This window comes from Trachypithecus francoisi, unplaced genomic scaffold (assembly GCF_009764315.1).
Source record: "Trachypithecus francoisi isolate TF-2019V2 unplaced genomic scaffold, Tfra_2.0 Lachesis_group12, whole genome shotgun sequence".
Lineage (NCBI taxonomy): Eukaryota > Metazoa > Chordata > Mammalia > Primates > Cercopithecidae > Trachypithecus > Trachypithecus francoisi.
Window position 1 is genome coordinate 102,281,710 of NW_022681457.1, and position 18,212 is coordinate 102,299,921.

The 18,212-nt window shown below is 53.5% G+C and overlaps 2 protein-coding genes across 5 annotated transcripts; both read right to left on the bottom strand.

The window, feature by feature from the left end:
* Nucleotides 1–4,837: 4,837 nt before the first annotated feature.
* On the bottom strand, nucleotides 4,838–9,419 carry C1QC (complement C1q C chain). 2 transcript variants are annotated; one of them, XM_033227904.1, is made up of 3 exons: nucleotides 9,285–9,419; nucleotides 8,806–8,999; nucleotides 4,838–5,716 (listed from the first exon to the last, which is right to left on the bottom strand). In XM_033227904.1, the coding sequence occupies exons 2-3, from the start codon at nucleotides 8,984–8,986 to the stop codon at nucleotides 5,160–5,162; spliced, it is 738 nt and encodes a 245-aa protein (XP_033083795.1). In that variant the 5' UTR covers nucleotides 8,987–8,999; nucleotides 9,285–9,419; the 3' UTR covers nucleotides 4,838–5,159. The 2 variants fall into 2 exon arrangements, with proteins under 2 accessions (XP_033083795.1, XP_033083796.1); XM_033227905.1 differs by lacking the exon at nucleotides 8,806–8,999 and having other exon boundaries at nucleotides 9,285–9,392.
* A 3,955-nt stretch (nucleotides 9,420–13,374) lies between these two features.
* C1QA (complement C1q A chain) lies at nucleotides 13,375–16,499 on the bottom strand. Of its 3 annotated transcripts, none has more exons than XM_033227906.1 (3): nucleotides 16,308–16,499; nucleotides 15,229–15,398; nucleotides 13,375–14,152 (listed from the first exon to the last, which is right to left on the bottom strand). In XM_033227906.1, exons 2-3 carry the CDS (start codon nucleotides 15,389–15,391, stop codon nucleotides 13,578–13,580), a joined length of 738 nt encoding a protein of 245 aa, XP_033083797.1. In that variant the 5' UTR covers nucleotides 15,392–15,398; nucleotides 16,308–16,499; the 3' UTR covers nucleotides 13,375–13,577. The 3 variants fall into 3 exon arrangements, with proteins under 3 accessions (XP_033083797.1, XP_033083799.1, XP_033083798.1); XM_033227908.1 differs by lacking the exon at nucleotides 16,308–16,499 and adding an exon at nucleotides 16,150–16,266; XM_033227907.1 differs by lacking the exon at nucleotides 16,308–16,499 and adding an exon at nucleotides 15,848–15,952.
* Nucleotides 16,500–18,212: the final 1,713 nt, after the last annotated feature.

Below are 18,212 nucleotides of genomic sequence, written 5' to 3' on the forward strand. Positions count from 1 at the left end.
CGTCCGCAGTCACCCTCCCAGGCTCTCTGACCTCGTGATCTTCTTCTTCACTGGGCAGGGGTGTTCCTCAGTGAGCATCATGTGGCTGGCCCAGTGCCTGAGCGCTAGCTTAGAGTCAGAGACTTTGATTCCCATCTCGGCTCTGCCACTTGCCAGCTTACATGTTCTCAGTCAAGGGAGCCCCAAGGGAGCCCCCATTTTCTCTGCTATAGGATAGGACCATAATCATACCTGCTCTACAGATACAGATCTCACAGGCCACTGGGAGGATAATGGAGGAAATGATGGGGGAGGAACTGTCCGGGGGCAAACTGTAAAGGGCTGTGCGCATGTTCATTGTTAATATCACTTCATGTCCCAGGCTTCCCCTTTCTGGGCTCATCTCTTCTGCTTCCTTCCCATTCTGTGCCCCTGCTCTTTCCCTGTTCTCAGAAAATAATCTCATAATGAATTTTAAATGTGTTCATTATTTATTGATACCCCTCCCTCTGCTTCCAGCAGGGCTTGAAGCTGATGACAGTAATAGGCCCAGGCAGGGGCCTGTTGCCTCTTCTCAATCCTGGAATCACGCCAAGTTAGGGCGGGAGAGGGGCTGAGGTCATTCGGCTTGTCCTCCTCATTTTATATACGGGGAAACTGAGGCTCAGTTTCCCCTCAGGGAGAGCCATCATTTAATGAATATTTAGTGTTCACCTCCATGTGCTAGGCACTGAAGAGAGAGCTCTTAGCAAATCAGCCATGGTCCCTGTCCCCATGGGGCCTCCCTTCTACAGGGGGGAGACCGGTATTAAACATGGAATGACATGAGGCTTCATTGCTTCTGTGATAAATGTCACAGAAAGAGTGACTGCTGGGGCCGACGCCTCATGGAAGTGGCAGATACAGGCCTGGAAGCCGGATCCCTGGTACTAGGATATCAGTCTCTCCCTGTGGCTGCCTCTCCGACGCCATGATGACCGGCAAGCACCAGGAGCTGGAGGGCCCTCTTGACAACTGTGCTTGGAGATGGAAATTCACTGGGCTTGTGGGTGTGGCTTGGTGGAAATTAAGTGTTAACTGCGATGGGTGAACAGGAGGGAAAGATAAGTTTGACAAAACCAAAAGGTCTCTGAGCTCAGTCAACTATAGTCCCAAAAGGACCCAGGCTAGGGTGAAGAGAAGAAGCAGTTTCTGCGCAAAGGGAGAAACGAGTTAGTAGGTTGCAAGTTGAGGAGTTCTGAGCGTTCCCAAAGCCAAGTGGTCCTGGGCCTCTAATTCTCTCTCTCTCTTTTTTTTTTTTTCCTTGAGATGGAGTCTCAGTCTATTGCTCAGACTGGAGTGCAGTGGTGTGATCTCAGCTCACTGGAGCCTCTGCCTCCCGAGTTCAAGCAATTCTCCTGTCTCAGCCTCCCAAGTAGCTGGGACTACAGGTGCATGCCACCACGCCCAGCTAATTTTTGTATTTTTTTAAGTAGAGACAGGGTTTCACCACGTTGGTCAGGCTGGTCTCAAACTCCTGACCTCGAGTGATCTGCCTGCCTCGGCCTACCAAAGTGTTGAGATTATAGGCGTGAGCCACTGTGCCCAGCCTCTGGGCGTCTAATTCTTAGGTGGCTAATGGCAATGGGAAAAGATGGATGTGAATTTGGGGTAGAAGCAGTGAGGCTAAGAACAGGAAGCAGCAGAGGTGGGTTAGGAGCGTGGACTTGGGCAGTTTGAATCCCAGCTCTGTGTCTTGCTAACTACGTGGCCTCAGGAATGTTTGCTGGCCTTGGTTTCCTCGTGTAGAAATGGGAGGCATGAACGCCTATCTCCTGGGGCGGTTTTGGGGGCCAGCGAGGTCACCCTGCCATGTCCAGGGCCAGCTGAATGCCCAGCCCTTGGTGGGCGCCCACTGCAAACATGGGAACGGTATTACTTATATGAAGAGAAGATGGAATTCTTGGAACCCAGGAGCAAAGAAGCCAGGCCTGGATTAAGAGGAGGCCTGGACTTGGGGATCAGGAGCTGAGAGGCCCACTGATAGGAGCCAGCTGGTCTCTGTACCCACAAAATTTTGGACTTGCATCTCTGATTGAGAGTGGAAAATCCCTGATCTCTGCAAAGAGTAGAAAAGGAAACCTACAGCCCTCACCTTCCTGTGGTTGGAAAGGGGTTCCTTGCAGCTTGGGGTGTCTTGTCCTGGCTCCTGCCCCATGTCCACCCCTCCTTGCCTGCCCTACTAAAAACTCTCCCCCGCCTCCTCTCGGCAAAGCAGACAAGCTGGCATTTTCAAAGGCTTGCCTCCCCTGACGAAGAGTGAACAACAAGGAAACAATTATGGAAAATAAAAATGGCACAAAAATTGTCATTTCCAAAGTACAGGTTTCTGATCTGACACTGTGACCTACATAAACGGTGTATTGATTTTTTAAACAAAAGAGAAATGAGAAGAAAGATATGTATCACTTACGACTTCGCCCGGCGGACGGCTCAGAGGTTGGTGGCGGAGAACAGTGGATACCATGGCCGTGGCCTTCACGCCATCCCCGCCAGGGGCACTGGACTCAGTGAACCGCCTGGATTCCTCCGCCCCTGCCTGCTGCTCTCGCTCTGTGTATTTCTGTATGTGTATGCGTGTGTATATGTGTGCATGTATATGTGTGTATGTGTATGTATGCGTGTATGCATCTGTGTGTATATCTGTGTGTACATGTGCATGAGTGTCTATGTGTGTATATGTGTCTCTGTGTGTGTCTGTGAATGTGTGTGGATGTGTGGATGTCTATGAGTGGAAGTCTGTGTGTGTGTCAATGTGTGTGCATGTATATGCATGTGTGTACATATGTGCATGTATATGCGTATACATGTATGTGTGTTTCTGTGTGTATGCATATATCTATGTGTTGTGCGGATACTGTATGCATGTATATTGTGCGTATGTGTATGTGTGTGTATGTGTATACATGTGTGTATGTGTATATCTGTGTATATAGGTATATTTTTATATGTGTATATGTGTGGATGTCTGTGCATGTGTCTGTGTATATATGTGTATAAATGTGTGTATGTGTATGCATATATGTGTGTATGTCTGTGCATGTGCCTATATGTGTATGTATGTGCGTACATATGTGTGCATGTATGCATATGTGTGTGTGATGTGTATGTGTATGTATGTGTTTGTGTGTATGTGTTTGTATGCGTATATGTGTATGTATGTATGTATATGTATGGTGTGTGTGTGTATGCATATGTGTGTATGTCTGTACATGTGTCTTTATATGCATGTGTATATATGCATATATGTGTGTGTCTTTCTCTCCCTCCTTCCCATCTTACATACTTTTCATGCTCCTGTCATGTGCCAGGTGTGTATGGAAGGGGCCCTCCCCCATGATTCTCACAGTCTAGAGGGGAGGCAGATCTGTAAGTGACTAAGTGCACAAAAGCTAGTTGGTTAGCTGTGTGCATCAGATTCCCCTGCAAACCGCCAACTCATTTACAGCCTGGTCTTCCCCAGACCTTTATAAAACAGCCTGGAGTTGAGAAATCTGGTTTTGCTTGTTTTATTTTGTTTTAAGTAAGTCTTTAGGTTAATTTTATTCACCACCTGATTTGGGAACCTGGGCTCTAAGGAGTCATGAATTTGTGCCCAAATTTGTGGAGGGCACTGTGGGGACCCAAGGGGTAAATCGGAGAAGGCTTCATGGAGGAGGTGATGTTTGTGTTGACTCCTGACAGTTGAGTGAATATTATCCAGGTGGATGGATGATTTGCATGAGTGGGAGGGACTTCATGGGCAAAGGCAGGGAGTTGTGACACAGCCCCTTTCCCAAACAGAGGAGCCAAAGTGAACGGAGGTGGTTGTAGAACTCAGCTTGAGCCACTGCTCTTTACAGCCCACGCCTCAGTTGGCTGGTGCTTCCGTGACTCCGTGGGGCTTTGTGGAACCAAGCTGTGATCACAGCCAGGACAGGCCAGGTTCTCCCAGGCTAGAGTAAGCCTCGAGTCTGACTGGGTGCTGAGAATTGGACCAGGAGTCTGCAGAGGAAAGTTAGACTTTTGATCTTTTTGTACCTGAAACATCAAATTGTGGGCTTCCATCATCCTCCAAGAAGGACCATGGTGGCTGTGTCCAACCACCAACCACCTTACAGTCCAAACTTGAAGGCTGGTGGGCAGCAGTGGCTTTAGATCCCTGGAAGTCCCAGAGTCTGTGAGTTATTTGGGGCAAGTCAGACATCTGGGCGGCCAATTCTCTCTCTCTCTCTCCCCCTCATGCCCATCTCAGAGCATGATTATGAATATTAAATGAGTTAATATGTGTAAAGTGCTTAGAGTAATGACTGGCATACACTAAGTGCTCAGTAAATATTAGTTATTATGCTTTTATTCATTCATTCATTTACTCTGCTTTTAGTTATTCACTTACCCACTTATGCATTCATTCATTCACACCAATTTCTTATTCATTCAGCACAAATTCATTGCACACCTTGTCTTTGTCTGTACTGGGCTTACCCAAGCCCAGTTCCCTCCCATGGTAAATGCTCCTGAAGTTCAGCACAGACCCGGGAAGTCAAACTGATTCCCATTTACCTGTGAGCTTGGATACCTTTAATAATGGCAGTGCCTCTCCCACCAAAAAAAAAGTGAGAGTGGATGACCCCTTGGGGACCTCTGGCAGCGTATAACCACACTTAGAACATCTCTCTCCCACCAGGCCAAATGGTGCTGAGTGCCCCAACACTGGCAGCCAAGCTTTCCTGAGCACCAACCAGATGCCTTGAGCCCAGAGCCTATGGACTGCTATGGCTGATGCAAAGTCAAAGATCCGAAGTTCAAGGAATCAGCAATGAGGAATCTGAGCCAGGCATATGTATTGATTTCATGATTTATTTATCTATCTCCCTACCCCTTCCAATACTTGAAAAAAAAAAAAAAAAAGAATGGCAGTACCAGAAGGTATTGGTTACGTGTCACAGGAACCACACAAGCAGTGACTCCTAAAGAAGTTCAGAGGAAGGAGGGAACCCATGTGGTGGGGTGGATTGGGGGTGGGTGGGCCAGGGTGGGCTCCCTGGAGGAGGAGTCCATCCGGCGGGGAGAATGGTCTAGGCAAGGATGCAGACTGGCCAGTAAGGTGAGTCCATGCAGGAAGCTGAGGGAGGTGGATGGCTCGAGCTCATCTGCCCGCCCTAGTCGGGGAACAGCAGGAAGCCGGAGAAGACGCTGTCGGAGCCCTGGATGCCCACCATGTCGTAGTAGTCATTGACACCTAGCCACACCTCCTCGCCCACCTGCAACCTCAGCAGCACACCGCCCGAGTTGACCTGATTGGCTTGGGACGTGTGGCCACAGAAAGTGACCACCTTGACGCCGCCGCGGTACAGCAGCACGCACAGGTTGGCTGTATGCGACGCGTGGTAGACAAAGTAGTAGAGGCCGGGGACTTTGCAGGTGAACTTGCCAGTGCTCGTGTCATAATCTCCCTGCGGGTTGGTGAGGACCGCATTGAATCTGATCAGGCTGTTGGGTGCAGGGGGCTGGTGGGTCTGCCGAGCGACCGTGAACACTGACTGGTACTTCTGCTTGTATCTGCCCTCCTCGCCTGGCTCTCCAGGGATGCCCATGGGGCCAGGCACCCCTGGCATCCCAGGGGGTCCCATGGGGCCATTTTTCCCAGGATGGCCAGGTGTGCCGGGTTCTCCCTTCTGCCCTTTGGGTCCTCGGGTCCCGGGAATGGCTGGGATTCCTGGAGATGGAGAAGGCAGAGAGAAAGGGTAGGGTGGAGGACAGGGAGGAGGGACCCTGAGGGTGTCTTCCAGGGAACACAGCGCTGGCGTTTGGTCTCTAGAATCTCATTCCGACAGATGGGCTGTCTCCCTAGGAGCAGGGTGCAGGGAGTCAGGCTTTGGCTGGAGGGAGAGAGAGAGTCTGGTTCAAGTCCTGCTTCTCCACCGACCCGCTCTCTGACCTGTCTCCCTAGGAGCAGGGTGCAGGGAGTCAGGCTTTGGCTGGAGGGAGAGAGAGAGTCTGGTTCAAGTCCTGCTTCTCCACCGACCCGCCCTCTGACCTTGTCTAAGGCACTTCCCTGTCTCTTGGCCTCCGTTTCCACATGTGTGATGGAGCAAGTAGGGAGCTCAGAGCTGGGTGGGATCTCAGATGCCATGAATGTCAGCCCACGGACAGATGGCATGTGGCCACAGGTATCTTGTTTGGCCCGCACAATGTTTTTTAAAATTTTTAACTGGAGCCCAACATGAACAAATTCAGAACTCATTTGAAATTGAAATTCTCAGAGCTCCTTGACAAAAAATCAGAAGGTTGGTCAGAGGCAGCTTAAGTTTCAGGCTCTGTCCACTTGCCCCTTCAAGACCTTTTGCCTAATTTTGTATTTCTAAATTTTCTCAACTTTTTTATTTTGAAATAATTATAGAGACAAAGAAAGTTGAAAAAAATCCAAAAGAACAGGGACTCTTCACCCAGTTTTCCCCAATGACACAACTTGCATAACTAAAGTATAATGTCAAAACCAGGAAATTGACAGAGCTTATGTAGACCTCACCGGTTTTATATACACTTTGTGTGTGTGTGTGTGGTTCCAATATAATTTTGTCATGTGTGAATTTTTGTGACCACTCTCCCCTCTGCAATCAAGCGTATCTGTCAGTTTGTATTATTTTTCACAAAGAGGACCCTCAACATTTTATAAGCTTCAGAGTCCCACAAAACCTATATCCACTCCTGAGATGGACTCCCCAGGTTAGCACATGGGAACCACTGGATGGAGCCAAATTGAAGCCGCCCCACTACAGGGCCTGCTCTCTCCAGCTCACCCCAGCCCCACTCAGCCCACGTCAGCCCCCATGACAGCTGGCCTGGTTCTACTTCCCTCATGTTACCAATGAGGAAACCGAGTCAGAGACTTGCCCAAGGCCATGCAGCCAGTTTGAGGTGCAATCAGGTCTCTAACTGAAGTCTAGAGAATCCCAGGGTCTCACTCTGTTCCAGCCCCGATGATCTGAGCCTCTGTGAGATTCTTCTCCCCTTATCTAAATCATACCCATCTTTAAAGGTCTGACTCCAGTTTCCTCTTCCAGGAAGCCCTCCTTGACCATCCCCATCAGCCCTGATGTTTCCTTCCCTCCTCTGACTTCCATCAGGCTGGGTGTCTGTGCAGACCCATTTATGACAGATCCTCCATGACTTATGAACTTGTTAGGCCTCAGCATTAGGAGTGTGGGGTCAGGACCCAGCCGACCCGGCCTTCCCACCTGTGACCCTGGGAGGGTGACCTCCCTCCCTAAGCCTGTGTTTGCTCAGTTGAGATACGGGCCTAATAGAAGAGGGAGTCCCTGAAAGGGTGGAGTGGGAGAAGGCACAGTGCCAGGCACACCGTAGGAGGCGTGCTCTGGAGTATCTGGTCCTCGTGATGGCTCCAGGGATGCTGAGCAGAGCAGCGTCTCATCCTTCATGATGTCTTCAAACCACCAATTGAGAGGGAGCCAGGAAACAGCAATAGAGAGGGGGCTTGAGAGGCAGCCGAGGGCAGTGGTGGAGAATGTGGACTTGGGAGCTGGACAGGATCCCACTGTGTGACTTTGGACAAGTTGCTCAATCTCTCTGAACCCCAGCTTTGACATTTGCAAAATGAGGGTCAATCACTTCTTCAAGGGATTGTGGCCTCGGTTTTATCATTCCTAAAACTGAGACCACACCTGGGACTTGGGGGCTCAATCACTGGTGGCCATCAGCTACCCTGGGCAGGGAGATGGCCAGAGGCAGCTGTGCAGTACAAGCTCCTGGAAAATGGCAGACCTGGAGACCTCACTGAGCTCACCCTAAGCTCACCCTGAATTGGAGAATTCCTTCTGGAAAGTTGGTGTCATTCCATCTATCCAGGAGGGAAGATGATGGTGGGACCACTCCTAAGGACATTCCTCTCAGCTGGCCTCCCTCCCTTCCACCGCGTCGTCACTCCATCACCTCTGCTCGGTGTCACCCCAGGCCGGCTCCAGGCAGGCCCAGCATCCCAGACATGCCAAACTCACTGACAGACAAGGCACTCACACTCCCCAGGGCTCCAGCCCCAGCCCCAGTCACCCATTCATAGCCTCAGCCCCCTTCTCTTATGCCAAGGATTGACTGTGGACCTCCAACAGAAGTTTCTCTGGCTGCAATTCTGACCTCTCGCTCCCCACCCCTCCAACTATCCAGAATCCTAAGGAGGGAGGTGAGCACAGATCTCTGATAAAACCAATGATACAATAGCCTACACCTGTATAGACTTCCCAGGTGCTCAGGGCTGTTTTATATTTAAGTTAACTTAATCCTCACAGCAACCCTGTGAAGCAGGTGCTACCGTCTCCTCGTTTTACAGATGAGAAAACTGAGGCACTGCGAGGTTAAGTAACTTGTGCGGGTTCACATAGACGGGATCAGTGGGGCTGGGATTTGAACCCTGGCATTGGATATATTCACTGTGTGGGCCCCAGCTTCCCCAGGTGCCCATGTTGCAGGGCAAGCAGACTTTCCCTGCACCGTGTCCTGTGAGCCTCCTGGCCACCTTTGGGGCAGGCACTCATTCCCTCCCTATTATTGAGTGAGGAGGAGGAGGAGCATGGAGGTGCGCCAGGCCCAAGGTCACCTCTGGGGAGGCCTGAAGCCTGGGCTCTGAGGATAGAGGAGCCAGACCCACCGTGAGAGTCCGACTCTGCCCTGGGGCAGACGTGGCAGCAAGGGAAAGCACTTCCTGCTGTCCCCCACCCCCTGGTCAGCCCCAGACAGACACTCTGATCCCTGCCCCAGACCCAAACCCCTAAACCAGGCCAGCAGACTCACCTGGCTCCCCCTTGGGCCCCGGCAGTCCATCATGCCCATCCTTCCCTGGTGCCCCGGGCAGGCCGGGCATCCCTGGGATCCCGTAGCAGCCTGTGTTGGCTTGGCCCCTGAGGGGCAGCAGCAGCAGGAGCAGCAGCAGCTTCAGCCCAAGGTGGGGCAGGGAGCTGGGCCCCATGTCCATCCCGGAGAAGGAACTGGGAGGGAGAGAGCTGAGCTGTCCCCGCCAGCCCCTCACCTGCCCCCAACCCTCTCATTCCCCAGGACCCGTTCCTCCTCAACCCTCAGGAGCTCGCTTTCCTGCCTCCCCCAGGAGCCTCACCATGGATGGATGGTGAGGCCTCTTCTTCAGCCCAGGCCCCGGGGCCCAGGCTTCCTTCCCCTCACACACCAAGTTACCCCTGGCACCACATTTCAGGAAGGTGGCAGAAGGTGGGGGAAATGGCCATCTGCCCCTACCTGGGGAGGGGTCCGGGCCTCACCTGTGGGTGGACGGTTTCTGGCTTGGTCACAGAGATGTCCTCAGATCTCCTTCCCCTCTCCCAGACAAGAGGACACGGTGTCAGAGTGGTCAGAGCAAGGATTGCCCAAAACAGGGCTGGCCCCCCTCCCTTCTCGTGCCCTCCCCCAATCCCACATCCCCTTTCCCAGAATTTTCCCTGACTTGACACTTTTTTTTGGTTGCTGAGCCAGACTGACCACAGCGATACCCCTGCCCACATCCCCCACCGGCAGTCAGTGTCCGAAATGAGGAACTGTCCCCTGCCCCAGCAACTGGTTGAGGGCGTGTGTGTGTGTGTGTGTGTGTGTGTGTGTGTAAACACAAGCCCCCAGGGCACAGATGTCCCCTAGCGTCAGGTTCATCCCATCTAATGACCAGTGTTAGCATTTGCTGTGCCTGAGACTCAGTTTTCCCAGAATCCCTAGGAGGAAGTTATTATCCCCCTTTACAGATGAGGAAACTGAGGCTCAGGAGGACGAACGCCATTGGCCAAAGTCACACACTCAGTGGTCTCTTGGGGCCCAAAGCCTTGCTCTGACCCCTCTGCTCAGCTGCCCCCAGAAACAAGCCTCACATGCACTTGTCAAGTTGCAAGCCTTGTTCTAGAAACTTCCATGTGCCCCATCCCAGTGGCCACACTTGGAGGTGGACCCCCCGGATGGACCCGCTTTGGCGGCAGGCAGCTGTTATGGTGCACGGGCTGCCCCAGCGACAGAGTCAGGACCCTGGCTTCTCCTTCCAACCCTGTCACTCCATGGACCAGATGGCTTCAGCAAATCACAGGTCCCTCTGGCCTCCCTTCCGTCTACTGGGGGGACCTCGGCTTTCAGTATTGGTGCCTCTTCCTTTGCTGGGGGCTCCTGGTCTTCCCTGATGGTTCCATCTTCCCTGCTAGCACCACCCTCCTTGCCTGCATCCTGGGCATGCCCTGCCTCTGGGCTTGGAGCCCACCATGGCTTGTGAGGGGCTCCCCATCAGGACCAGGCCAGCAGAGCTGAGAGGCCCCCTCCCCTCTCCCTCTTCTCCTCACATGAGATTCTAGGGATGAAGGGGCTGTCAGGCAGTAGCAGGGCTTCAGCCTCGACCCCATACCTGCCACCTGTGTCCATTGGTTCCACCTCTGTAACATGGGGGCTTCTGACAGCTCCAGGCCAGTGGCTGGGATTCGGTGCACAACACACGTGCGATGCTTTGTCCCGTGCCAGGCATGGGCAGGTGTTCAGAGCTCTGCCCCTGCCTCGCTGAGGAACCCTCAGGGTCTCAGTCTCCCCTTCTGTGTCTCCACCCTGTGCCGTGGGGCTGCAAAGTGTGGGGTGAGTTAAGGGGCATGAACGCACTTGGCCCTAGGAGTCCCTGGTGGGTGGAAGCCTGGGATGAGAAGAAATGATGGACACATGCATTAAGGGGCTGGGGGCCACCCAGCCTTACGGCACTGGGCTCCTCTCTTCCCTCTTCGCCTCCTCTGCGCCTGGGTCTGGCTTGTCCAGCAGGTGGCAGCCTCGGCCCACACTCAGCCCTCCCGTGCCCCGCCCACTTGGCTCCACTCTGGGCTGCTGAGTTCATGCCCCTCCTGGAGGGGCCAGAGATTTTGCATCGGTGTAGTGGGTGGATGGTGGGGTATGTGTAGGATTTAGGGTAAGGGGGTGGCCGGGCACTCCCTGCACATCCCATTTATCTAGTTTGGCCTCTACTGCCGCTGATGGAGCCTCCACCCCTGGCATTTTCTTTGCATGCCCTAACCCTGTGGGGTCAGGCAGCCGTGGTTCAGCCCCAGGACCCTTCCCCTTTCTGGCTGTGTGTCCTTGGGTGGATGTCCGCTTTCTCTGAGCCTCAGCGTCCACATCGATTCTGCTGGGATTAAATACCTCAATGGCTGTGGAATGCCCAGCACATAGGTGCCTGAAGACCTGTCTCTTTTCCTGGCGCTGGTTAAACAGTGTGTGTTCTGAGTGGGTGAGGCGGGGGGGAGAGCAGGGCCGAGCTGACTCCAGAAGGGAGCTGAGGGGCTACCCTGAGGCTGTGGATGGAGGGTTCGCCCTCTCCCTGGGCCCCCCTCACTTCTTCCCGACCCCCAAAGGCTGTTGGCAGAGCAGGGACAGTCCCAGGAGAGGGCCTTGTATTTTAGAGGTGGGTACTCAGGTTGTGCACTTGAGGACCACGAGGCCATTTGTGTGTCAAGTGGTGGATGGGAGCGGCAGCCCCTGTATTTCTGAGGCTGGCCCTGTGAGAGTGGTGTGTGTGTGTAGGGAGGTCCGTGTGGGTAAGAACACAGGCGTTCTGAGGCTCATGCACGCTGGAGTGAGGAGGATGCGTGTCCCCGGGTGTCAGGAGTGTGTCTGGGACACCTGCGGAAGACAGAACATGCGATGGTTCACGGATGTTACTTGTATGTCTGAGGCAGGGGCTGTGTGGTGTGATGGCTCGTGCCTCGCTGAGTGTTCTGTGGGTATGAAGGGGTAACTGGTGTGTGTGTGTGTGTGTGTGTGTGTGCAGCACACAGATAAACCCAGCTTCCTTTGAGAGACTGCATAGGGCATTGGGCATTTTCAGGTCTCAACTCCTGGCCTTATTTCTCCCACGTTCGAGGGACAGGATGGGATTTGCTGCTTTGTAGTAGCTTCCAGAGAGACAAGTAGGGGCCTGGAATGCACTGTGAGCATTCAAGACTCTCCCAGCCCCCAGCCTGGGCGGAATGTCCAGCAGGCAGCAGAGGCAGCAGCCCCAGTCTCCACACCTGCCAGGTGGAAGCTCAGGGCTGGACTTAGGAAACCTGGCTTCAGGAAGCACTGCTGAGTGCCTTGGGCCAATTGCTTCGGCTCTCTGATTCCTGCCCCTGCCTTCCCAATACAGGGTTGGAAAAGCACCTGTGTAATGCATCAAGTGCTCCATAGAAGCCGGGGAGGCTGGTGAGGGTAGTGGTTAAACAGGCTTGGGCATCAGTAACACTTGGGTTCAAATCTCAGCTCCTTCCCATCCCCCAACTTTTTTTTTTTTGGTTGAGAGATGGAGTCTTGCTCTGTCACCCAGGCTGGAGTGCAGTGGCATGATCTCAGCTCACTGTAATTTCTGCCTCCCTGATTCAAGCAATTGTCCTGCCTCAGCTTCCCAAGTAGCTGTGCCACTACAGGTGTGTGCCACCACGCCCAGCTAATTTTTGTATTTTTAGTAGAGACGGGGTTTCACCATATGTTGGCCAGCCTGGTCTCGAACTCCTGACCTCAAGTGATCTGCTCGCCTTGGCCTCCCAAAGTGTTGGGATTACAGGTGTGAGCCACCGTGACTGGCCCCCAGATCCTCCCCTTAGATGCTGATTTGCTGATTGATGCCTACTCCTTGCAGCCTCAGTTTCATCATCTGTAATGTAGGGCCATCATACCATACCCAGAGCTTGGTCATAAAGATTAAATAAAATATAATAATAGCAAAACTTCCATAGTCCTGATTATAAACCGAGCACTGCTCTACAATTTTCATATATTAAGTTATTTAATCCTCCCAATGACCCTTTGAGGTAGGCGCTATCATCAGTCCCACTTTCCTCAGATAAGGAAACTGAGATCTCAGAGCTCGGTTAACATGCACATGATTAGACATCTAATAAGTGGTGGCATCAGGATTCAAACCTGGGTAGATAAGGCTGCTAGGACCTGCTAAACACATCATGTGAAATACTAAGAATGGGCTGGGCATGGTGGCACATACTTCTAATCCCAGCACTTTGGGAGGCTGAGGCTGGCAGATCACTTGAGGTCAGGAGTTCGAGACCAGCCTGGCCAACATGGTGAAACTCCTTCTCTACTAAAAATACAGAAAATTCAACGGGCATGGTGGCAGGTGCCTGCAATCCCAGTTACTTGGGAGGCTGGGGCAGGAGAGTCGCTTGAACCAGGGAGACGGAGGTTGCAGTGACCGAAGATCACGCCATTGCACTCCAGCCTGGGTGACAAGAGTGAAACTCCATCTCAAAAATAATAATAATAATACTAAGGACAGGCCTGCCTGTTAAACACTGGATCGTTATCATTCTTAGGCCTCCCTCTCAATGCCCCGAGTAGCAACTGAAGCGCAAGTTCGGCAGACACAGACACAGATGTTTATTCCAGAAAGAGTTCTAAGAAATGAGTTTCTTAGAGCATGTGTCATGGGGGCAGCCAGTCCTGGGGCTCTCGGAGCCAGCCCCCTCCCTTCAGCAGCTGAAACAACAGTGCCCCCATTTTACAGAGCAGAGCATGGAAGCCAGAGAGGTGGGTGGGGGAGGGGATCCTTCCCTGGCTCAGGTGGACGGGAAGATGAGGAAGCCGCTGAAGACGCTGTCAGCCTCAAGACCATGGTAAATGTTACCCTTTCTGGGGTCTTTTTCGACCCAGACCTGGTCACCCCGCTGCAGCTGAAGCACCATGCCCCCTGACACCACCTGGAAGAGCCCCTTGTTGGTGGTGTCACAGAAGCCCAGGGAGCGTCTGACCTGGCCCCTTGAGGAGGAGACAATGGACAGGCAGATTTCCCGCTCGGACACCACCTGGAAGGTGAAGTAGTAGTAGCCGGGTACAGTACAGACGAATCGGCCCGAGTGGTTCTGGTACGGCTGTTCCTGGTTGGTGATGACCATGTCGAAGATGACCACGTTGCCCCCCATCGGTGGGTTCCGCCGAATGGCCGAGAAGGCCGGCCGCGGCTGGTCCTTGATGTTTCCTGGGTTGCCCTTGATACCTTTAATTCCTGGGATGCCGCGGTCCCCGAGGGGGCCACTGGGCCCTGGGTAGCCCACCTTGCCGGGGTTTCCAGAGGGCCCGGGTTCCCCCTGGTCCCCTTTAAGGCCTTGGATGCCTGTCCTGATGCCAGGGGCCCCTGTGGGGAGAAATACCAGGTTGGGAGTCAGAATCCACTGCCTACCAGTCCTCAGGGAGAGAGCTGGACCCCCTGAGTCTATGGGATAAAAGGTAAGGAAGCACCTGGGTCTTCAGGACATCGATTCTGACTAGCTGTGTGACTCTGGGCAAGTGTCTCAACCTCTCCGTGCCTCCACTCCATCTGTAAAGTGGAGAGAAGTGTGAACAGGCACTTGGGAAAGTGTCAGGTTCTGGGAAATGCATGGCGCTCTGGCTGCTCTGCTGTGCTCCTGCCCGAGGCTGAGGACTCCATACCCCCGCTGGGGGGCACTGGCCTTGACTTCTTCAGGTTCGGGGACCACATGTAGGATACCCGGATGCAAATTATTGCAAATGTCTATGTGATCCTTCTGGTCTGCTTTGGACTAGGAGGCCTAGGGGGATTCCACGAGACTCCCTTTCCGCTTTGGTCAGGACCTCCTCCCTTTTCCGTCACCCCTGGCCTTTCTTCTAGAATGTGAGAGTTTCCGAAGCCTAAAGGGGCTGGGGAGGGGGAAGCAGGGACAGTGTTGGGGGTGCTGGAAGGAAGTGAAGAAGTGAAGGGTCAGTTGCAGTTATTTGATCCCTCTCTCTGTGCCAGGCAGCGTTATTTCTCCATTTTACAGATGAGGCCACATGGGCTCAAAGAGGGCCGATAACTTGCTTGAGGTCACACAGCAAGGCAGTGGCTCCTGAGTCTAAACTCTGGGTCCTCGCTTTTCTGTTAAGAGAACTGTGAGCAAGCACTCAGCATTGCTGCCGGAACTTCCACATTCACTGCTCAAAGGGAGCAAAGGGAGTCATTCTCCAGAGGAGGAAGGTGAAGCCGAAGAAAGAGGACCCAGGCAGTAAAGAGGGAGTGGAGAGGCCTGCGGACATGGCCCAGGGAGAAAGCTAGGCCTCGCTTAGCCCCTGGGGCCAAGTGCAAACCGGAGAGGATTCATGGGACATTGGGGGCAGACGGACTCCTGATTCTCAGTGCCACCCCAAGCCTTCGCCCTGGAGGCCAGGCCAGGCCAATGTCCAGGGGGCTAGGTCCTGAGGGAGAGTGCTTACCAGGCTCCCCTTGCTCCCCCTTGAGGCCTGGCCGCCCTGGTCTGCCGGGTCTTCCTGCCGCCCCGTTCTTCCCGTCTGGTGCTCGGCACACGTCCTCGGTCACCATAGAGGCCAGCGATATGGCCAGCACACAGACCACCAGCCATCCCTGGGGGCCTTCCATGTTGCCCCTGTGGAGACACGGGAGGGCCTGGACAGGCTGGACATCACACTCACACCCAGCTCACACCCTTGAGTCCCATGCACACAATGATATATGCACAGCCCTCCCCCAGTGTACAAGCACCCTCGGGGGCTCTCAATGTCCACTCTCAATCCAGCGCCAGGGACCCCACACATATACACAGAACCACAAACTCACACACATCCACATATGTAACCAAGCACACCCACATCATCACGCACTCACACAAACACAGTCTCTCATACATGCACCTACAAAACACAGTAGGCAAAGTCTGAAATCCACTAAACCCTCCTAGACACACAACTGATACCCAAATAGACTCTGTCCCTCACTCACACAGACACACACATTCATACACTCCCACAGGTGATCGATTTCATTGAACAAATGTGTATTGAGTGCCTGCTCCTTGTTTAATTAACACTGGCTCACCCAGATGGTGGAGCTGTGCATACGCACAGGAATTCACAAACGCTCAACACGACACCTGCTCACTCTTCTGCATGCTCCGCGCCTTTCAGTATCCACCTGAGCACGGGAGACTGGCTGCCCCCACAGTCCCCTCTGCTGGGTCCCACTGCCAGCTCTAGCACCCCAGGCTTTTCCTGGTTTCTTATGTGTTGGGGGGCCAGGACCCAGGAACCCTGGTCTTACCCTTCAGTTGCTGGGTCTAACTCATCGCCTTTCACCCTCCCTCAAGCCCCGGCTCAAGGAGTTAAGTTCCCTCCACTCACCCATTCTGGGTTCCCGATCAGCACTGCACTCCCATCCCTGTCCTAGAATCAGCCACAGTTATTTCCCTCCCTCCCTGCCTCAGTTGCCCAGCCTACTGGGCCAACTCCCCTGGGTCCCGGAACTCCGCAGCCCCCTTCCTCTGGGACTCTGGCCTCACCTGCCTCCCGTTGTCAACTCCAACTGGATGCTCCTGCCCTCTGCCCAGGGACCCTGTGGGCTGCCCAGCAGGAGTGGCGCCAGGCTGTGGCCAAGTTTCACATCCCTTCCCACTTCCCCTTCTCCAGACCTGCCCCCCTGAACTTCCCCAGGGGCCAGAAGCTCACCAGGGACATTTTGAGCAGACTTCAGCAAGACATTGGATGTCTTGCCCCAGCAACAGCTGGTGTGGGGGTGGGGGCAGTGAGGCCAGTGCCTGTGAGGACATGGGGTGGAGGCCGTGCAGGATGACGCTCTGAGAACCAGAGAAGCACAGAACACCAGAGCGGAAGGAATCTTTTAAAAAATCTGTCCCTTGTAGGACTTTTCATGATTATGAAAGTGACACGCAATTCATTGCCAAAAGCTTGGAAAATACAAAGAAGAAAGAACAGTGCATTGGTGAGAAGGAAGCACAGCAATCTGTTTCTAGACTTGCTGCTTCCTAGTTGCATGTCTTTGGGAAATTACTTGATGTCCTGGGCCCTCAGTGTTATCTGTACATTGGGAACGAGGTTCTATGTCATCTGATTATTGTAACATTTTAATGACCTACACATACAAAACACTTGGCACATGGTGAACACTTAATCACTAGCTTTTGCCAACATTTAAAAAAACAACAAGTCTGTATGCTTTGGCTTGCGCCTATAATCCCAGCATTTTGAGAGGCCAGGGCAAGCGGATCACTTGAGGTCAGTAGATCGAGACCAGCTGGCCAACATGGTGAAACTCCATCTCTACTAAAAATTTAAAAAATAGCCAGGTGTGGTAGCATGCACCTGTGTAATCCCAGCTATTAGGGAGGCTGAGCTGGGAGGATTGCTTGAGCCCAGGAGGTTGAGGCTGCGTTCCTGCCTGAGAGACAGAGCAAGACCCCATTGCAAAAAAAAAAAAAAGAGATGGCAATGGCAGGCCATCTGGAATGGCTGCTGTCATCACACTGGCTGCAGTAGGGAGGCACGGCCAGGGTTGCATGCTCCATATAGCCAGTGGAAGCTGGGGACAGTGGGAACCCCACCCTCCTGGGCACCGCTGCAGCTGCCAAACCACTGCTGAAGACCCAGGCCTCCTGCTCCATGGAGCAGGTGGGAGCCAACCCCCTATGCAGCTACAGCTGCCTAAACTGTAGCTGTGGACCCAGGCATCCCTCAACTCTTGGGAGCCCAGGAAGGCCCCCCACCAACCCTTGCAGGCTCAGAAGTAACTGCTCCCACTGCCTGGCTTCTCCCTGCTCTTGGCGCCCACTCTGATCTTAGAGCAAAGTTGGTGCTGAGTCTGGGTGCTGTCGCAGCCTGGCTGGGTGTGTGCATGCTCCAGGAAGTGCTAACACACTAGCTCCCTGCTGCCTTGGCCCCCTCCAGACTTTAGGCACTGACTAGCATGGAAGGAAAGCCAAGGGGAAACTGAGGGCAGCTCAGTGCTGACCCGCAGGTGCCCCTTGGCATGAACAACCTGGGCACCATGAACAGTAGCAGGAGACAGACAGGCTCCTGGTGGAAGGGGATGGGTCCCTGGTGAGGCCAGGGAGGGCCTGAAGGCTGGGGGCCAGGCTGCCAGTCCCACAGTCCAGAGTGGGAACTTGTGGTATCTTTTCTGGGCTTGCCTGTGGCCACCCATGGACCAATCAGTATGCACTTCCTCCCCTCTGAAGCCCATGAAAGCTTCAGGCTCAGCCAGAGCTGAGCAGACATTGGGATGACCAGCTGCCAAGAGGAGCTACCCGCTCCAGGGCCTCCTCTTTGCTGAGAGCTGCAGAGACGGCAGAACAACCTGCCTGTAGAAAGGAACTTCCCACTCCAGAGTCTTCCCTCTTCTGAGAGCTGGGAAGTCGACAGGTTGACCTGCCTGCACAGAGGAGCTTCCC